General features: G+C 34.5%; 3 protein-coding genes across 3 annotated transcripts; all 3 read left to right on the top strand.

Moving 5' to 3' along the window:
• The first annotated feature begins 6,144 nt into the window (after positions 1–6,144).
• LOC116142557 (homeobox protein HD1-like) lies at positions 6,145–10,468 on the top strand. Its single transcript, XM_031427998.1, has 5 exons — positions 6,145–6,898; positions 6,993–7,113; positions 9,509–9,699; positions 9,807–9,938; positions 10,073–10,468. The coding sequence occupies exons 1-5, from the start codon at positions 6,611–6,613 to the stop codon at positions 10,211–10,213; spliced, it is 873 nt and encodes a 290-aa protein (XP_031283858.1). The 5' UTR covers positions 6,145–6,610; the 3' UTR covers positions 10,214–10,468.
• Positions 10,469–13,748: 3,280 nt separating this feature from the next.
• On the top strand, positions 13,749–15,749 carry LOC116142567 (probable L-type lectin-domain containing receptor kinase S.7). The gene has a single exon (XM_031428004.1). The coding sequence runs from the start codon at positions 13,749–13,751 to the stop codon at positions 15,747–15,749; it is 2,001 nt and encodes a 666-aa protein (XP_031283864.1).
• Positions 15,750–16,536: 787 nt separating this feature from the next.
• On the top strand, positions 16,537–18,585 carry LOC116142566 (probable L-type lectin-domain containing receptor kinase S.7). The gene has a single exon (XM_031428003.1). It carries the CDS (start codon positions 16,537–16,539, stop codon positions 18,535–18,537), a length of 2,001 nt encoding a protein of 666 aa, XP_031283863.1. The 3' UTR covers positions 18,538–18,585.
• Positions 18,586–20,221: the final 1,636 nt, after the last annotated feature.

The following is a 20,221-nucleotide window of genomic DNA, read 5'->3' as shown; positions in this document are numbered from 1 at the left end:
ACTATCGACAAAACAAGAAATGGATGTTGAATGGTGCTATAGTTGCTGCTGCTGGATTGTCAACTCATTGTGGGTGGAGCTACTGGGTGCTGCCGTGTGGAGACTTGAAGATGGAATGTAGTGGAGTGGAGTGAGTGGAGTGGAGTGGAGTGGAGTATGCCATGTGGAGGATTGCTGGAGTGTGTAGTGTGTACTGTGCAGAAGATTGGAGCTTAGAGGCGGAGAAGAGAAGTAGAGATTAGAGAATATTGAAAAAAATCAGGGTTTGCTTATATACTTACTTAGGGTATAAGTGTATAACCGGTCTGAAAAACCGGTTCGGTTAATCGGTTTGTGATATTTCCCCAAACCGAAAATCAAACCGGTTTGTAAAAAAACCTAATTTTCGATTCGGTTTCGGTTCGGTTTTCAGATTTTTTTCTCCCACCCTTATTACTGGGAATCTTTAGGAAAATGTGTTTGGTTAATTGGTGGGTATGTTATATTAATATATTTGGTTGGGAGGAATAAATTAGAGAATATGTTATTTAAATCATTGAATTGTCCTCTAATTAAATATTATTATTATATTATTTTTTAATATTGATTATTATAACCCCCCCTGCATTTAAAAACTTAACAAAAACAACCCCATAATAAAAGTTTGAAAAATCAACAAAATACCCCAACCAATCCAGCCACTGCTGGCCGTCGGCAACCGCTACAGACCCCCGACAACCTACAACCTAACGGTGCACAAAAGGTAGGAAATGACCTTCGTGCACCATATGGCCATTTTCGGCCAGAGATTTGGTCAGAAATGGCCAGACGTGACAAATCTAGCCGTCAATGACCAGATCTAATCTAGTCGTCAACGGCTAGAGTCATCGATCTGATCGTCAATGGCCAGATCTGGCACAATCTGACCATTTTCGGCTAGATATCTGGCTGGAAGCGGCCATATCGGCGCACAACAGCCATTTTCGACCCTCTGTGAGCCGTTCTGACGACGACTAGCCGCGGTGGTGGTTGTAGGCGGTAGGTGGGTAGGGGTGGTGGTGGCTTGGGTGGACTGCAATTTGTTTTGAATTCAATGGTAATTTTGTTCAAAAAGTTATTTAATTGGGGTGAAATAGTAAAAGCTATATTCATGTAAATAAATTTAAAAATAAGGGCATTATTATCCTAAAATTTTATTAATAAGTGATAAAATTGTAACAAAAAATCATTACTCTGGTAATCTTAGAATACCTAAGAAAATGGAGGTAATCAGATTACCTTCAATATTACCAACAGTAACTACTATTGGTATTTGAAGATTACTATAATCTTATATTACTTGACAACTAAACTTGATAATCAAGTAATATAAAATGATATAACTCTAGTAATCTCATATTACCCCTAACCAAATACCCCCTTAGGGGCATATGGGTTAGACCAAAGAATGAAAAGGCGATAGTAGCCAAGCATCCTCTTGTCCAACACAAGTTTGATGATGGTTTCAATGAGGTCGGGCTCAGCATTAGCTAGGGCCTTTTAATTATATAGACAGACAGCACGGCATAGCAGCAGTCTTTGTTTTACTAAAAAAGGGCTTCTAGGAAGATGAAGGTTTTACATTATGAGAAAGAGTTAAAGGACATGTTCCCACCCAAAAAATGGCCCGTTGACAAATTCATACCCACTCACTTTTTAAATACCCACACCAGAATTTTTTTAGTAATTTCAAAAGTCCATTATTATTAAGGGCAGAATAGTCAACAAACAATTGGCCGCTAGAGAAAAAAAAAAAAGAAGATAATTGCCGACGCACATTAGCAAGGGATGGCGCACGTTAGTAGTGTCACCACCGACGATTTTTGTTGTTTTTCGGCTGATCCTAGTGTTCAAAATCACTTCAGAGACCACCCACAGAATCGCCATCACCTCCTCTACAAAGCCTAAGCCTCTATTTGTCGTCATCACTCAACACTTCCCACCATCGCTTACATTCACACGACCGACTCTTTAAGCCAGATTTCTGATCGATTTCTTTGCCAGAAATTCACCCAAACACCACCATCACACTCCCTACAACCCACTTTACAAAACCTTTACCTCAATCACCATTCCTTGCTCACTGGTCATCGATCGTACATCGCGTGACCTTTCAACTTCCAAGCTGATATAAGATTGTTTCTGATGTCAGAAATCATCCCTACCACAACCAATCAGCTCCCTAGATCTTTCTCTCCAAAAACCCTAATATTTTTTATCTCGTTTACTCACCAATCACTAGCGATTGAAGCTTTCCTACCTTAGGGTTTTTCGAGTTTTGATCAATTAATTGGGTTTGATTCGTTCGGTTTTTGTGTTTGTTGGGTTGAAAAATGATTGAGAAATGTTAATTTGTAGCATTTGTGATTTGTTTGTTGATTTTTTTGTCACTGGCACTCTCCACACCAGTGACAACTGTCAGTAATGAAAGAGGTTAATAAGAGAAAAGGTTCTTTTAGTAAATCACTTTATTTCTCACCCAAATTAGAACAAAACTTGATATTTAAATGGTAAAATAGTATTTTAAAAGTTTGAAGATGGGAATGTGTTAGTAGGCTATTTTTTGGGTGGGAATATGTCGTTAACTCTTATGAGAAATTGAGAAGTTACGAGAGAGGTTGATATATGGAGATAAAAAGTGATGTGTTTGTATTGTAGCAGGTGTCCCTTCACTTCTGAATCTTCTGGTTAAAGCTCTGTCACATAACCCTTCTAAAATCACTGTACACATCAGCCACTGCCGTCCCAACCGTGTAAGATGTGCCAAAGATTTAGGCCTTAATAGTAAAAAGCTTGTAAACATAATCAGTATGCATCGACAATAAAAAGAAGACAAAACCAAAACCTCAAAAAAAGCAACGCCGCAGATTCAACCACGTCGGATCTGACTAAGCACCGACAGTGTGAAAGAGAAACCCCCCAAATTAGACTTAAGAAATTTTTGGGTTGGAGATGACTAAGGTAAATAAAAGGGGGGTTTTGTGAAAATGAAAGGATGATTAAGGAAAGGATTGCCTTTGGTGTACTTGTGTGAGGGAGGTTGTGCTGAAAAGAAAAGTAAAAGAGAAGAGAAGAAAGAAATAAAAAGAATAAGTGGGGTCGATGACAGGGACAAAACCATATGATCTAAAAAAAAAAAAAAATCTACCACCACTGTTTCTCTGAGAGTTTAAATATAAAATAAAAAGAAAAGGTTAGAGAGAAGAGGAAGGGCCGGAGGGGGGACCAGTCTGATCTTAGGTTTAGGAATACGACAAATCCACAGCTGTGACATTGACCCCACTGCTACTTGTTACCACTTCCCACCACACTTTCTTGGAAATTACGTCATTTCTCTTTTTCTTTTTTTAATTATATGGATTTTCATCAAAAACGAATATTTAAGCAAAGAATTGGTAAAGGTAAAGGTAGTAGGTTTACGATGCTTCTCTACGTCTTCGGATTCACTACTTTTTTTTTTTTTTTTTTTTTAAATATTTTAACTAATTTTTCATAATCTTAAAATTATCAATCAGATTAGAATTTTATTGACCATCATTTTTAGCAACTAAATGACTTAAATTTAGAAAATCATGTTAGATTTGACTTTTGCTCTTTTACTCAAAAGAGTATCCAAATTTGGAATATCATATTAGATCATAATCTTAAAAGACCATATTAGATCTCATGTTGCTCTTTTACTATCAAAGAGACTCAAATTTGAGAAACTATGTTAAATCTCTTTTTATTCTTTTATTATCAGATTACCCGATGGTGGTTTTCACATTGACTATTTTGTAAGACGTACACTGACTTTTAATATTAAAAAAAAAACATTAAAATTTATAAATAATTAAAAGAATTGAATATATTATATAAAAGGAGATTATATTCAATAACTATTTTTTTTGTATGTGAGTAAAGAGCCAATTTGAAAAACTTTCTTAGAAAATAACCTTATTATAAAATTTTAGTATCAGGTAATAAAAAATATCATTTCTTTTAACTTAAAAACTGAAAGTGGTCGATACCAACCATAAATTGGATAGAAATTGATTTGTTTTAAGACTCTAACTTTCATTGTGGTTTTATCAAACAAAATCCTAAAAATAAAACAAACTCTACTAAAATTAATTTGGAAGTACTATTTATGTTTCAATTGAGTCTTAAAAAAGGATTATTTAATACAACTTTCTTTGTATAAATTGATAAAAAGGCTAGTGATCCCTTGTTGAAAAGTAATCATCGATCCCACCTAAACCAAAAGCCAAAAAGATCTGTTTTTTTGCTTCATAATTAATAAATTAACAAAAGGGCATTGTTTTGCTTATGAAATAGAAAGACCCTCTTTCTCAAATTGGCCCACCAAAATAAAGCAAATATAAACTAACTTAACCAATTATGTACTTATTATTGTAGGTTTATAGGAAATTTCCTTTTGCTATTATTAAATATGAAATGATACATATGGGTAATATTAAAGGTCAATTTACAATACAAAAAAAATTATGATGTCCACATTAATCAGATATTCGCAATAAAAAATTGATTATTATGAGGTTATTTATCCTGTAATGAATTTTGTTGATAATAAATAAATATATAATTGTATTTGTTGCTATTAATGCGATCTCGTCAGAAGTCACACGTGTGTGTTAAATCTTTTGATGTGAACTAATAGGCTGAGTGCCTATGTTTGAATGCCACGTCAAGTAATCTTCAAATAGTTGGTGGAGAGTCTTTGATGTCCGTAACTTTTATTTTTCTCTAATTAACACGATTCAATTGAATTAAAACTAGAGAAGACAAAACTTATTATTAAATAAAATAAAAAAACTCACACCAGCCAATTAGGAAGTTTAAAATTGACAGCTTAACCCTCAGCCGACTTTCTTACTCGATTAAATAAATGGGTAGGTGATGAAGTGTGCCTTTTATTTATTTATTTGTTGTTTGATTTAGTTGAAAATCCGATTAGTTGGTATTGGAATAACTTCAAAACTTTTTTATCCTTATTTTTTTTAAATTGTCCAACCGAAAAGTTATTTTTGTTGGGTTTTGTAAAATTTTATTAATATATTTTATATTTTTAACATTGATCTTATATTGTTTATAAGGTTTATGTAAACTTCACTCAAAACCCAAATGACACTATTATTATTTCATATTAGAAAAAAAAAAAAAAAAAGTTTTATCACCTGTTTAGTCATGGGAATTAGGGATTGCTTATGTTATGCCATCCCAAACTATAATATTATTTTAGAAGACACGTTACCATCCATTTAATAACATAATATACAAACATATATTTAATATAATGATACAGCAGTTAAAGAAATAACATTCAATTGATCTTTTATTTAAAATATAACCCAACGTTTTCCATCGAACTCAATTGGAAATTGGAGCATATATAGAAAATATTTCAAAGGAGAAAAATGATTGATATAGTGATATGGTTTAAATGATTAATCAAACACAGTCCTTGATGAAATGAAATATAGTTGATTTGATTTCGAAAGTACAAATGGATGAGCTTTCCCTCGTGAAAGAGTTTATTTAGGACCAGTTTTGCTTTACATTTTTTAGCCATCAATTTTTTATTTTTTAATAAAATAGGAAAGACCGATGCATTTGGAGTTGTTTTATATGTTATTATATATAGTGATGAGATTAATATTTCGATATTACTATTGGTTAAATTCAAGAGTTGTCTTAACGGGATTAGAGAACAAAATGTTTATTTATTCAAATATATTTCATGTATAAAAATATTGGGAAAAAAAAAGACAATTTTCATTGTATTAAAATACCCATTTATTTTTAGTAATCTTAGACAAGTTAAATTTAAAAGGCAAGTATGAAATATTAATAAAGATAAATTACAAAATGAATAAAATATAAATTTCTGTTTACCCAAAACTTGTTCCTATCATAAAAAACGCGTTGGGTGCTCTAAATCAGTTGGTTGAATTAAAAATGAAGATACAGAAACACCAAATGGTTAATATAATTGTAAATAATAAAGACACCTAATCCAATTCTATTGTGATAACTTGAAAATTAATAATACACCCAATCTAATCAAATCAAACCCACCTAAATAAACTCATATTAAAAATAATAAATAAAAACATATTAATTAAAAGGCAATCAAATTGTCAGACAGGAACAAAAACAGCAGCTTTTATCTGTAAATTTCTTTATCTGATCGATTCTGTTCCAACCTCCTTTCATTGTAATGATATCACAAGTTTGAATCTCTGTTTCTCTTTCCTTTTCTCTTTCTCTCTGTGTGAATTTTACAGAAACAAGAAAAAAATACAAAATTTTAAAACCTCTCTCTTTTTTATCATCTATCAAAATTTCTTGCTCTCTCTCTCTCGTGCATGTTACAGAGAGTGGTGCAGAAAGTTTTGTGTCTCAGATCCCGATATACTGCTGCTCTGCTATCCTCACCATTAACGAGAATACACTGTTCCTTTTTCTTTCTATTAAACCATCACTATTCATCTCTCTTTGTGGTTGTGGTCCTCTTCCATTTCTTTCGTTTTGTTTAATTGTATAAACTACATACATATATACTCTCTTCTAGGTTTTATTTTGTGAACAAATGCAAGAACCGGGCTTGGGTATAATGGGTGGTGGTATTGGTGGAGGAGGTGAAGTCTCCGGTGACCAAAGTCAGCAACAACTGAAGGCTGAAATAGCGACTCACCCACTTTATGAACAGCTATTAGCGGCTCATGTATCGTGTCTGCGTGTTGCGACACCTATTGATCAATTGCCTCTAATTGATGCGCAGTTGTCTCAGTCTCACCATCTTCTTAGGTCTTATGCTTCTCACCATCATCAACACTCTCTTTCTCCTCATGAAAGGCAGGACCTTGACAACTTCTTGGTACGTTTTTCCATTAAATTTACTACCCTTATTGAGATATGGGTGATGATGTTTTATTATATGGTACAAATGGTAATCTGTTTTGTGGTTACAGGCACAATATTTGATAGTATTATGTACTTTCAAAGAACAGCTTCAGCAACATGTCAGAGTCCATGCCGTTGAAGCTGTTATGGCCTGCCGTGAAATCGAAAATACCTTACAAGCTCTCACTGGTTTGTCCTCTCTCTCTCTCTCTCTCTCTCTCTCTCTCTCTCTCTCTTTGTTTATCTGTTAATCATATTTATGCTTACTTACGCCATCACATAAAAAAAAGCTGTTTTATTTACTCTATTTGATTATTCATCTTTGATTATGTTACTATAATGAATAATGTATACGAAAAATAATGTGGTTGTTATGAAAGAACATCAAGTTTGTTGCAGGATATTATATTTATTTTTGATGTGTTTGTTCTAGTTACACGTTTGGTAGACAAAGAAGATAAGCATTTGGGGTTTCTTGTAAGTTTGAGAATTAAGAGTGTAGATCCGTACAGAAAGTTGGGTGAGGAAATAGTTGTAGGACCTACCAATCAATATATCACAATGCCTTAAAAATAGCAGTTGGGTTGTTTGGTGGAGGCGGCTGACCACCACCATCACTGCTGCCGCCATCAGCACCGCCCAAATGGACGGCTATGGAACAGTAGTTTTAATTCTTATTAGCTTGCTTAATTTGTTAAAGTATCTTTGTTTGGAGGTTTCCCCTCCCAATAATTGAGTTAGGTTTAGAAGTTTTGTTTTTAATTAATCAATCACCATCGTTCATTATAATTTTCTCTATATTNTACTTACGCCATCACATAAAAAAAAGCTGTTTTATTTACTCTATTTGATTATTCATCTTTGATTATGTTACTATAATGAATAATGTATACGAAAAATAATGTGGTTGTTATGAAAGAACATCAAGTTTGTTGCAGGATATTATATTTATTTTTGATGTGTTTGTTCTAGTTACACGTTTGGTAGACAAAGAAGATAAGCATTTGGGGTTTCTTGTAAGTTTGAGAATTAAGAGTGTAGATCCGTACAGAAAGTTGGGTGAGGAAATAGTTGTAGGACCTACCAATCAATATATCACAATGCCTTAAAAATAGCAGTTGGGTTGTTTGGTGGAGGCGGCTGACCACCACCATCACTGCTGCCGCCATCAGCACCGCCCAAATGGACGGCTATGGAACAGTAGTTTTAATTCTTATTAGCTTTCTTAATTTGTTAAAGTATCTTTGTTTGGAGGTTTTCCCTCCCAATAATTGAGTTAGGTTTAGAAGTTTTGTTTTTAATTAATCAATCACCATCGTTCATTATAATTTTCTCTATATTAACTATATTGTCTTTGAGATTACCCTATATATATATATATATATACACACACACACAGAGGATACACATTAACAAAGAATTATCTCCATGTTCCTTCTTATATAATGTTGAGTAAACAGAGAATTGAAAACAAAAATAAAAAAAAATAAAATAAAATAATTGAGGATATATGAACTTCCTAGTTAGCTGGTAGTAGGGTTAATTTGGAGGCTCCAAACATTTAGAAATAAAACAATTTGATGTGCTTAAAGTTTTATTATTTTAATGAAAAATAAAAGTTTTGTTGATGATTACCATGACTACATTGCATTAGATCTGTAAAAACTGGCCCTAGTTGCTTAGAATAGTGAGCGGCTAAGTTCATAGAAATGCTGAAACATTTTCTGCAGCTCTTGTTATTATGATTGAACCTAAAGCATAATTATCTTGGTAAAGTGATTGTGTTGTAATTTCTAATAGTTATCTTTCTTCTTGAGGAGACTTCCATTCCATTAATATAATACTAAAAAGGAAAATAAGAACAAATTATTCATTGGTATAATGTGTGCAAAATGAGAATACAATTGATAAAGGAGAAAGCCTTTTATTATATATTGAGATTGTGGTAATTAAGTAGAAGTCTGTAATAATAAAGCTTAATTATAATGGGTTTTCTACTTCTACTATATCACAACTTGGTTCTAGGTATACAAATATGCTCTCCTTTAGAATCACCAATTACCATTAATTCTAGTCACAGAATATTATGGGAGATGTTGCGTAATGAAAACAAGTGCTAATCACCTAACTTCTTACTTTAGTACAGTGATTAAAATTTGGCATAAAAGATTGACTCATATCTTTTTCTTTGCCGATTAGGGAATAGAAGAAAGAAACGAGTTTGTGCCTTTCAGTTATCCGTAGAATAACTTAAGCTGCAGCATAATATTCTATAAATTTTGTTGTCAATTTGAAATTTTCTAGAATTCTTGGTGTTTAATTTTCTCAAGCGATTAAATTTTGGTATCCTGTTTAGATAATCTTCTATGTTCATTTGTGTTTTATTCTTCTATGCACTTTCGATAATCATCCCTTATGTTTTGTGCTAATGAAAGTCTAAATCTTGGAATTGGAGCTTTCAAGGGTCGTAAAAACATGCATGAATTGTAATAGTTTTTTATAATTTTAAATGGTTGAAGCATATGTATATATATTGGTATGGTCTTTTGAAATTATAAAGGAAAATGGTATTCCATATTTTCAGGAGTAACGTTGGGTGAAGGAACAGGTACAACGATGTCGGATGATGAGGATGAACTACAGATGGATTTCTCTCTTGATCAATCTGGTTCTGAGGGTCATGATTTGATGGGTTTTGGACCATTGCTTCCAACAGAATCAGAAAGGTCTCTAATGGAGAGAGTTCGTCAGGAGTTGAAGATTGAACTCAAGCAGGTGATTATCTTCACTGCATATATATTCTTAAAACAATATAATTAGCCATTTCTGTCTTATTTGAAGACATTAATGAGTATGTAAATCATATTATCATTTCCACGCAGGGCTTTAAATCAAGAATTGAAGATGTTCGAGAGGAAATACTAAGAAAAAGAAGGGCTGGGAAATTACCAGGTGACACAACTACAGTGCTAAAAAATTGGTGGCAACAACACTCAAAGTGGCCATACCCAACTGTAAGTCCACCAATGTTCTTATTATATATATATATCATTTTATACATATATATAAAATAAAACTTGTGAATGAAAGTTGAATACTCCTTGACTTTGAGATATAAATATATACGCGGACTTATACGAGACTACAGGAAGATGACAAGGCAAAACTGGTGGAGGAGACAGGGTTGCAACTAAAGCAAATCAACAATTGGTTCATCAACCAGAGGAAACGCAATTGGCATAGCAACTCTCAGTCTGTCACCTCCTTAAAGTCAAAGCGCAAAAGATAGAAAAAAGACCATGAAATTAATTGTTGCAATTGATACTGAGGAAGTAAGATTGTAACATGTCAATATAAGATGTTTTCTGACATTGGGGGTCCATATAGTACTGAAGAAATCTGGAAGTTAGATAATGACCAGGTACAGAAACAGCTTGCTTACTTGTTACAAGTTTGTAGATTCATGTAATGTTTCTATCTAACAAACTCTCAGAACTCTTTTACTTTTAAGTTGCTTCTTTCTAATCCAACGCTTTAAACTGAATATTCATTCATTCATCTTATCTTAACCTAATCGTTGCTATTATATGATTGCAAAACTAATGTGCAAAAAATTATAGACTACTCGTAAAGGTTTCTAAATTTATTATTCGGATGAAAACTTTCGCACATTTTAAAATGGTCCCTCAAAGTTTGAAAAAAATATATTAATACCTTTTTGCGTTATCAAATGAATCCTCAAAGTTTAAAAACTTTATCATAAATATCTTTTTACTCTAATTTTGTTACCTTGCCGTTAGTTTTCACAAATCACTTTCTTATAAGACCAATGTTTTAAAACCCACCCTCGCCATCATATAGGAAACTAGGGCGTACTCTGGTCTAGTCACTCCTCAAACCCAGTTTAGCATTTAACCCAGACTGACTCGGAGTTGAACCAGCATAGTAGTAGTGAACTGTCGGTTCGCTCGGCTCGGGGGCTAAACTAGGTCACTAAAAATCCTTGATTTCGACAACTTCTGTCTTCCTCCCTGATTTTAGTATCTTTTGACACCAACCATCCGACCTAACACCACCATCAACATCACCTTCGTCTTTACATCAAAACCCCCATCATCCCGAACTTCGAATATTGGTCGTCGATCGTCATCGTCGTCACCTGTTTGCTTCGAGAAAATCGATTGTGTTCCTTCCTGATTCTGATAGCTTTTGGCACCAACCATCCCACCTGACACCACCATCAGCATGACCTTTATCTCCGCATCAAAACCGCCATCATCTCGAAATTCGATTAGGCACTAATCGTCATTGTCGTCACCTGTCTTTTTTGTAGTATCTTGCCCAAATTGTAGGGATGTGTTTGTTAGATTTCAAATCTATTGGATATGTTAACGTCACCAGTCATACCGATCGATCCAACCAGTCGGACCGAGCAACTTGGGAACCTGCCCCTTGACCAGGTCAAGGTGCTGTCCAAGTTTAAAAACATTGTATAAGACTAAAATTATCACTTTAACCCAACACTTTTTTTTTTTTTTTAATAAAACCAAAGTGTTACTATTTCACTCATCTATCACAAAAGACAGCATAAGGGAGTTATAGTAAACGGCAATTATGATATAGTATTCAAGTTTAAAGGTCTATTTGATAAAAAAGTACGAAAGTTGTTATCTAGAATAAAAAACTTAAAAACCTTAATAATAGTCTATGATATTCTCCCAAAATTAATTATCTTTAGTTGATAATTATTCAATCCTATTATAGCATGAATCATATGATTCGATTAAATGGACAAAAGAAAAAAAAAAATGTAACCTTTATTAATTAATCCGGAATTTTCTTATAAAAAAGTGGGTTTATTAAATGAGTAATTTGAATCTATTGAGATGGTTATACATTTGATGTGTCAGTGTGTGTCTGATAACGTTCACTTTTGTGATCTTCTAGGGCNGTCTATTTGATAAAAAAGTACGAAAGTTGTTATCTAGAATAAAAAACTTAAAAACCTTAATAATAGTCTATGATATTCTCCCAAAATTAATTATCTTTAGTTGATAATTATTCAATCCTATTATAGCATGAATCATATGATTCGATTAAATGGACAAAAGAAAAAAAAAAATGTAACCTTTATTAATTAATTCGAAATTTTCTTATAAAAAAGTGGGTTTATTAAATGAGTAATTTGAATCTATTGAGATGGTTATACATTTGATGTGTCAGTGTGTGTATGATAACGTTCACTTTTGTGATCTTCTAGAGCACTCCATTAAATTTAATTTAGGTATTTGGGCAAGAGGATTCTACTTTGTACAACAAATTAACGTGTTTAATGAAATACTGAAAAGGCAGGAATGCTTAAAGTAAGGGAATTGGAGTTCTTTTCTCGTACAAGGTGCATAGAAAGGCAAAAGGTGGAAAAGGGAAAATGATAATGCTCCACTTCTCTTGTACTAAAAGCCTTGTTGCATTTCATTAAATTTTAAAAGAGAATAATTCTATGCCAACATCCACCACCATTAATATATATATATACATAATGGGTGTTATTTTTAAGATACCAACCAAAAAGTTCCGTACTAAACTGTATCAAAGATTTAGACGTGTATGAGAAAGCTAAGGAACGAATCTTTACTTCACTTACTACCAAAAACAAAAGAGTAATACTACACTTACAAAGAAATTTTATAAAAATCTTCATACAAAGTGATGTGACAAAAAATGAACGGAAGAGTGAATTTAATGAGTTTGACTTTTTGTTTCACTCCTCCATTCATTTTTTGTTATCTTATTTTGTATGGAAACCTTTATAAAATTTTTTTTGTAAGTATAGTATTATTGAAAACAAAAAGAAATTAAGCCTTGAAATATCTACAAAGGCTAGCGGCCATAGAAACCTTTGACACGTGTTGATCACCATTCTCAGATAACAATAAATTTAGTCCGGTAATTCTTGGGCTTCCCCAGTTAATGGGCTGTCCATTTTGATCCACTAGCTTTTTCTGAATTTGTGATTGATTACATAATCTATAGTGCGTGTATGCGTGCGTGCGTTTTGCTTGGTGATAATTTATTATAATCATCTTTTTTCTAATCCAATAAACGGCAATCCAAGTGCAAGTAAGTATTCCAATATATAATCAAATCTTTATTGTTAAATACATACGTAATATGTGATATATTATCACTTAAATTTTAATTAATAATTTCAACATTTTCAACCAGTTATACATATCTTAATTTTAAATGAAAAGTAGGAAGGATCAGGATCTCATTCAGTCTTGCAAAGTTTCAAGTTTAAGTCTTCATCACTGATATTTAATAAGGCGGTATATCTACATCCTGTGAACCACCCATGAAGTTTTTTTTTTTTTTTTTTTTTTTAACGAAAGTGTGCGGATCAGTTTATGCGCATCTTGACTAATCCTTAGAGAATACTAATGTACAAATCCACCGTTACGACTCTTCACTTAAATCGTGAATGTTTAGACGAGAAATTGAATCTGAGATCATATGCTTATCCACAGTATCCCCAATTCATCCTAACTATCTAAGCTATCCACGGATGGGTACCCATGAGCATGAAGTACCCTTAGCTTTGGTCACGACATAGATGTAATGGGAATACCTTTAGATGCGTGTGGGTGCTAAGTATGGGTCAACCTCTCTTCATACCTTTTTTTTACCTTTTTAAAAAAAAGAAAGTAACCATGATTAATTATGTAATTGAATTAAATTATGACTTTATCACCATGTCCATGATCATGTATGCACACGAATTATAAATAGCAGTATTAATCTGAGAAATCTTCTTATCTACGGCAATGGAGTCTCATGTTTTTCTTTTTATCTTTTTATCTACACACTTTCTACTTTTAAACCATCTTTCAGCACATTCGCTCTTCCATGTTCACCACCACCCTGGAATTCCAACAAATCTGACCCACCACCTTCATTTCCAAAATTTCAACCCCAAAAACACCAACAACATTCATCAACTCAAGCTCTTAGGCAATGCAGCAATCTCTCAAGATCACGGTTTCATTCAAATCCCTGATCCATCGCCAGCCGGTGATCAAACATACCAAGCAGGCCGAGCCATCTACTCCTCTCCTATACGCCTCTTTGACCCTATCACCGTAACCCCGGCTTCCTTCCATACCACCTTCTCTTTTCAATTCACCACCGCCAACAACTCCAATCCTGGCATTAATCTTAAGGGAGGCAATGGTTTGGCCTTTTTAATTGTGCCGGATGAGTTCACCGTGGGGAGGCCTGGGCCGTGGCTGGGTATTCTTAACGATGCATGCGACCATTACAAGGCCTTTGCGGTTGAATTTGACAGTAGCCATGACCCGAGTTTTGGTGATCCTAATGATGATCATGTTGGTGTGAATCTTGGGAGTGTTGTCTCTTTCAAGACCGCTAATTCATCCGAAACCAATGCTTCTCTTCATGGTAACTCAATTCACCGAGCTTGGATTATGTACGATGGTCATCGAAAATGGATTGACATTTATCTTGGAGTGGATGGAAATCCTATTCCATCACAACCTATATTATCAACGCCACTCAATCTTTCTCCCTATTTGAAAGAGTACATGTTCGTTGGTTTCTCTGCTTCCACTGGAGATTCACCACAAATACACAATGTTTTGTCATGGGAGTTCAATTCTACAGTTCGAGCTTTGATTAATGTCCCCCTGAGGCATATTTGTCACAGGAATGTTGCTCAACAAGTCTCCAAATACTCCACTGCAAAACATAGAAATAGGCCTAGTAGTTTCATGATCTTTATGTGTGTAGTGGGGCTTTGCACGGTAACTTTTCTGAATTTTTATTGCTATAGTATGCGCAGTGACACAGAGAGCTCAACGGCTTTAGCTTTTCCTGATAAGAAGCAGAGGCCTCTGCCGCCGACCCAACCTCGGCGGTTTGTAATTCTTGAACTCTATAGAGCTACTAAACGTTTTAGCAATATGGAAGTGTTGGCTAGTGACTCGAGAGGGGTTTTGTACAGAGGAACTCTACCCAATGGGTGCAATGTGGCGGTGAAAAGGTTCTCAAATGAGTTGCCGAGTTTGTCGAGAGTGGATTGGACTCGAGTCCTCAAAAGAATCTCTTTGCTGACTCATGTATGTCACCCAAGTTTGGCTCCGATTCGAGGCTGGTGTTGTGATAATCGTGAAACAATTCTTGTTTACGATTATTTTACGAATGGAAGCCTTGACAGATGGCTATTTGGAATGGGTGTACTTCCATGGACTCGACGATTCAAGCTTATCAAACAGATAGCAGAGGCTTTGACTTTTCTCGGTTCAAAAGAACTCAGTCATGGGAACCTAAAGAGCAGCAGTATTTTTCTGGACATTAACTACAAAGCCGTTTTAGGAGATTATGGCTTTGTCTTCTATAAGGAGAATCAATACTCAGGCCGAATTGAGAGTATTTCAAGAAAGAATGCAGACGTGTTTTGTTTTGGAATGCTAATTTTAGAAATTGTAGCAGGGAAAAAGACAACAAAAACAGAAGAACAGGAGATGGGTGTGTTAGAATTTGCATGGAGCATGCATGAGAGAGGGGAGAAAGTGAAGGTAATAGATGAAAGAATGGCGTCCAATGTAAACTTGGATGAAATAGTTAGAGTTTTGGAAATTGGGCTAGTTTGTAGTTTGGATGAGAGCAACGGTAGGCCATCTATGGAAGAAGTGGTGCAGTACTTGAACATTCAGAAACCCATTCCTAGGCTGCCCGAACTGTTATCCAGAAAAAGTGCCATTTGTCACAATTTAGGCACAAATACCACCCACCAACCTGTTAATTGATTTACCATTCAATAACATTCTAGTTCTAGCCTTATGCTGTTAGATTGAACAAAGTATTAGTTGCATTATGTGTTCATTTTCTATTTTGTTTAAAGGATCAATGATATAAAAATATTGTATTCTTCTAAGTAATACCAATTTAGAAGCAAAATTTTGTATAGAAGAATCTTCAATTAATATTGCTGGTATAATACAAAGAGAAGCAGTCAATGGATGAAGAAAGGCTAAGGAAAGCAAAAGAGCAATGAGAGAGGACAAAGAAGTGTAAAGAAGATAGGAAAAGAAGAATGCAAAAGATAAAGGGAGTTGAGGTAGCATAAAATTGATGAGGGTGTGACAATGGCTATAAATAGGGTTATAGGGGTACATGTAAATTTATAGATAGATCACTTTAACGGAAACAATGAAGAATAGAGGAGTTATTTTCTAATCATTTTTTTGCTAAACACCGAATTTCATAAAAATCTATGTCAAATCTTTAACCAATATAAAAAATCAAAGAAATATGATTATTACATTTACATATTATCCCTTTCAATTTGCAATTAAACAGTATTAGCTTTGGTCACGACATAGATGTAATGGGAATACCTTTAGATGTGTGTGGGTGCTAAGTATGGGTCAACCTCTCTTCATACCCTTTTTTTTCCTTTATAAAAAAAAGAAAGTAACCATGATTAATTATGTAATTGAATTAAATTATGACTTTATCACCATGTCCATGATCATGTATGCACACGACTTATAAATAGCAGTATTAATCTGAGAAATCTTCTTATCTACGGCAATGGAGTCTCATGTTTTTCTTTTTATCTTTTTATCTACACACTTTCTACTTTTAAACCATCTTTCAGCACATTCACTCTTCCATGTTCACCACCACCCTGGAATTCCAACAAATCTGACCCACCACCTTCATTTCCAAAATTTCAACCCCAAAAGCACCAACAACTTTCATCAACTCAAGCTCTTAGGCAATGCAGCAATCTCTCAAGATCACGGTTTCATTCAAATCCCTGATCCATCGCCAGCCGGTGATCAAACATACCAAGCAGGCCGAGCCATCTACTCCTCTCCTATACGCCTCTTTGACCCTATTACCGTAACCCCGGCTTCCTTCCATACCACCTTCTCTTTTCAATTCACCACCGCCAACAACTCCAATCCTGGCATTAATCTTAAGGGAGGCAATGGTTTGGCCTTTTTAATTGTGCCGGATGAGTTCACCGTGGGGAGGCCTGGGCCGTGGCTGGGTATTCTTAACGATGCATGCGACCATTACAAGGCCTTTGCGGTTGAATTTGACAGTAGCCATGACCCGAGTTTTGGTGATCCTAATGATGATCATGTTGGTGTGAATCTTGGGAGTGTTGTCTCTTTCAAGACCGCTAATTCATCCGAAACCAATGCTTCTCTTCATGGTAACTCAATTCACCGAGCTTGGATTATGTACGATGGTCATCGAAAATGGATTGACATTTATCTTGGAGTGGATGGAAATCCTATTCCATCACAACCTATATTATCAACGCCACTCAATCTTTCTCCCTATTTGAAAGAGTACATGTTCGTTGGTTTCTCTGCTTCCACTGGAGATTCACCACAAATACACAATGTTTTGTCATGGGAGTTCAATTCTACAGTTCGAGCTTTGATTAATGTCCCCCTGAGGCATATTTGTCACAGGAATGTTGCTCAACAAGTCTCCAAATACTCCACTGCAAAACATAGAAATAGGCCTAGTAGTTTCATGATCTTTATGTGTGTAGTGGGGCTTTGCACGGTAACTTTTCTGAATTTTTATTGCTATAGTATGCGCAGTGACACAGAGAGCTCAACGGCTTTAGCTTTTCCTGATAAGAAGCAGAGGCCTCTGCCGCCGACCCAACCTCGGCGGTTTGTAATTCTTGAACTCTATAGAGCTACTAAACGTTTTAGCAATATGGAAGTGTTGGCTAGTGACTCGAGAGGGGTTTTGTACAGAGGAACTCTACCCAATGGGTGCAATGTGGCGGTGAAAAGGTTCTCAAATGAGTTGCCGAGTTTGTCGAGAGTGGATTGGACTCGAGTCCTCAAAAGAATCTCTTTGCTGACTCATGTATGTCACCCAAGTTTGGCTCCGATTCGAGGCTGGTGTTGTGATAATCGTGAAACAATTCTTGTTTACGATTATTTTACGAATGGAAGCCTTGACAGATGGCTATTTGGAATGGGTGTACTTCCATGGACTCGACGATTCAAGCTTATCAAACAGATAGCAGAGGCTTTGACTTTTCTCGGTTCAAAAGAACTCAGTCATGGGAACCTAAAGAGCAGCAGTATTTTTCTGGACATTAACTACAAAGCCGTTTTAGGAGATTATGGCTTTGTCTTCTATAAGGAGAATCAATACTCAGGCCGAATTGAGAGTATTTCAAGAAAGAATGCAGACGTGTTTTGTTTTGGAATGCTAATTTTAGAAATTGTAGCAGGGAAAAAGACAACAAAAACAGAAGAACAGGAGATGGGTGTGTTAGAATTTGCATGGAGCATGCATGAGAGAGGGGAGAAAGTGAAGGTAATAGATGAAAGAATGGCGTCCAATGTAAACTTGGATGAAATAGTTAGAGTTTTGGAAATTGGGCTAGTTTGTAGTTTGGATGAGAGCAACGGTAGGCCATCTATGGAAGAAGTGGTGCAGTACTTGAACATTCAGAAACCCATTCCTAGGCTGCCCGAACTGTTATCCAGAAAAAGTGCCATTTGTCACAATTTAGGCACAAATACCACCCACCAACCTGTTAATTGATTTACCATTCAATAACATTCTAGTTCTAGCCTTATGCTGTTAGATTGAACAAAGTATTAGTTGCATTATGTGTTCATTTTCTATTTTGTTTAAAGGATCAATGATATAAAAATATTGTATTCTTCTAAGTAATACCAATTTAGAAGCAAAATTTTGTATAGAAGAATCTTCAATTAATATTGCTGGTATAATACAAAGAGAAGCAGTCAATGGATGAAGAAAGGCTAAGGAAAGCAAAAGAGCAATGAGAGAGGACAAAGAAGTGTAAAGAAGATAGGAAAAGAAGAATGCAAAAGATAAAGGGAGTTGAGGTAGCATAAAATTGATGAGGGTGTGACAATGGCTATAAATAGGGTTATAGGGGTACATGTAAATTTATAGATAGATCACTTTAACGGAAACAATGAAGAATAGAGGAGTTATTTTCTAATCATTTTTTTGCTAAACACCGAATTTCATAAAAATCTATGTCAAATCTTTAACCAATATAAAAAATCAAAGAAATATGATTATTACATTTACATATTATCCCTTTCAATTTGCAATTAAACATATAATAAGATTATATATGACACAAGTCTATTAATCTATTGATCCAATGAATATGACGACACACATAAACCTAATGCGAAACTTTCGAAGCAATAATCTTGTTCAAGTCTCCTTTCTCACTGCTACCCGCTTCAACTTGTGGGGATTGGGCTGCTCTTGGATAGGTTGTTCTTATCTTGCACATTTCTTTCTTCTTGTTGCTTTATTCACAAATGACTTTTTCTATGGATTTTCTTGGTGTTGAATTCATATCAATATGATAGGTGAATTGATACCAACCATTATTGACTCACGTCTGCTTTACAATTAATCTCAATTTATAATGTTAGTTAGACAATGAAATAATATTTTCAATAAGGAAAAATAGATAAAACGTGTTGCGCTTGATGTAAGCCTCCGCACACATATGATATGATAACTCATTTAACATATATCACAAGTGTTAAATAATTTTAAGAGTAATCTTTTAGTGAGGAGGTCTTTATATTAATTATATCAAAATCATATTGGATTTTTATATGCAAAATACTATTACAATCCTATGAGTGAATTCAACATTATTTAAGCATAAATCTTACAGAAACAATATCAAAGAATTTTAGTTAATCTTATATTTGTGTGTGTTATAACATTAGTGTTATTACCATGAGTAAAAATAATAATAACCTCACCACAGGTAAAAAAATAATCCTACTTTTTAGTTTATATATACATAAAGCTGAATATCTATACGGGTTGTTCGCCAGATGACATGTTTTGGAACTCATAAAATTGTTTTATTTTGATACATAGGATTTGTGGTTGTTATGTAGGTGAATTTTATCGGTGATGTTGTAGAAGATATTGATTGCTGAATTGGTATTCCAAATCGAAAAGTAAAAGCATTCCTAAAATTAGTTTATTTTGGAGCTCTAGGATTGCTCTCTCTTGCCAAGTTGGATGTGTGGTTTAATGAGATATTCTTAACTCTAAGATTCATGAATACTTATGCTGGTTGTTCGCCATGAATACCTATGCGGATTGTTTGCCATGTGGCACATTTTGGAAGATCTAGAATTGCTCAATTTTAACACACTGGACAATCAAATTGCTCTATTTTGACATGCTAGGTTGGTATTTATTGTGTCATATA

The sequence above is a fragment of the Pistacia vera genome, unplaced genomic scaffold (assembly GCF_008641045.1).
Source record: "Pistacia vera cultivar Batoury unplaced genomic scaffold, PisVer_v2 Contig412, whole genome shotgun sequence".
NCBI classification, from domain to species: Eukaryota; Viridiplantae; Streptophyta; class Magnoliopsida; order Sapindales; family Anacardiaceae; genus Pistacia; species Pistacia vera.
Note: the sequence above shows the minus strand (reverse complement) of the source record. Positions and strands in the feature narration are given on the sequence as shown.

What these genes read in the sequence shown, in the direction of transcription:
- LOC116142557 (XM_031427998.1), top strand. Translation starts at nt 6,611, where the DNA reads ATGCAAGAACCGGGCTTGGGTATAATGGGTGGTGGTATTGGTGGAGGA. An exon ending in AGGACCTTGACAACTTCTTG is followed by an intron (nt 6,899 to 6,992) that starts GTACGTTTTTCC and finishes TTGTGGTTACAG; the next exon opens with GCACAATATTTGATAGTATT. An exon ending in TGAAGATTGAACTCAAGCAG is followed by an intron (nt 9,700 to 9,806) that starts GTGATTATCTTC and finishes ATTTCCACGCAG; the next exon opens with GGCTTTAAATCAAGAATTGA.
- LOC116142567 (XM_031428004.1), top strand. Translation starts at nt 13,749, where the DNA reads ATGGAGTCTCATGTTTTTCTTTTTATCTTTTTATCTACACACTTTCTA.
- LOC116142566 (XM_031428003.1), top strand. Translation starts at nt 16,537, where the DNA reads ATGGAGTCTCATGTTTTTCTTTTTATCTTTTTATCTACACACTTTCTA.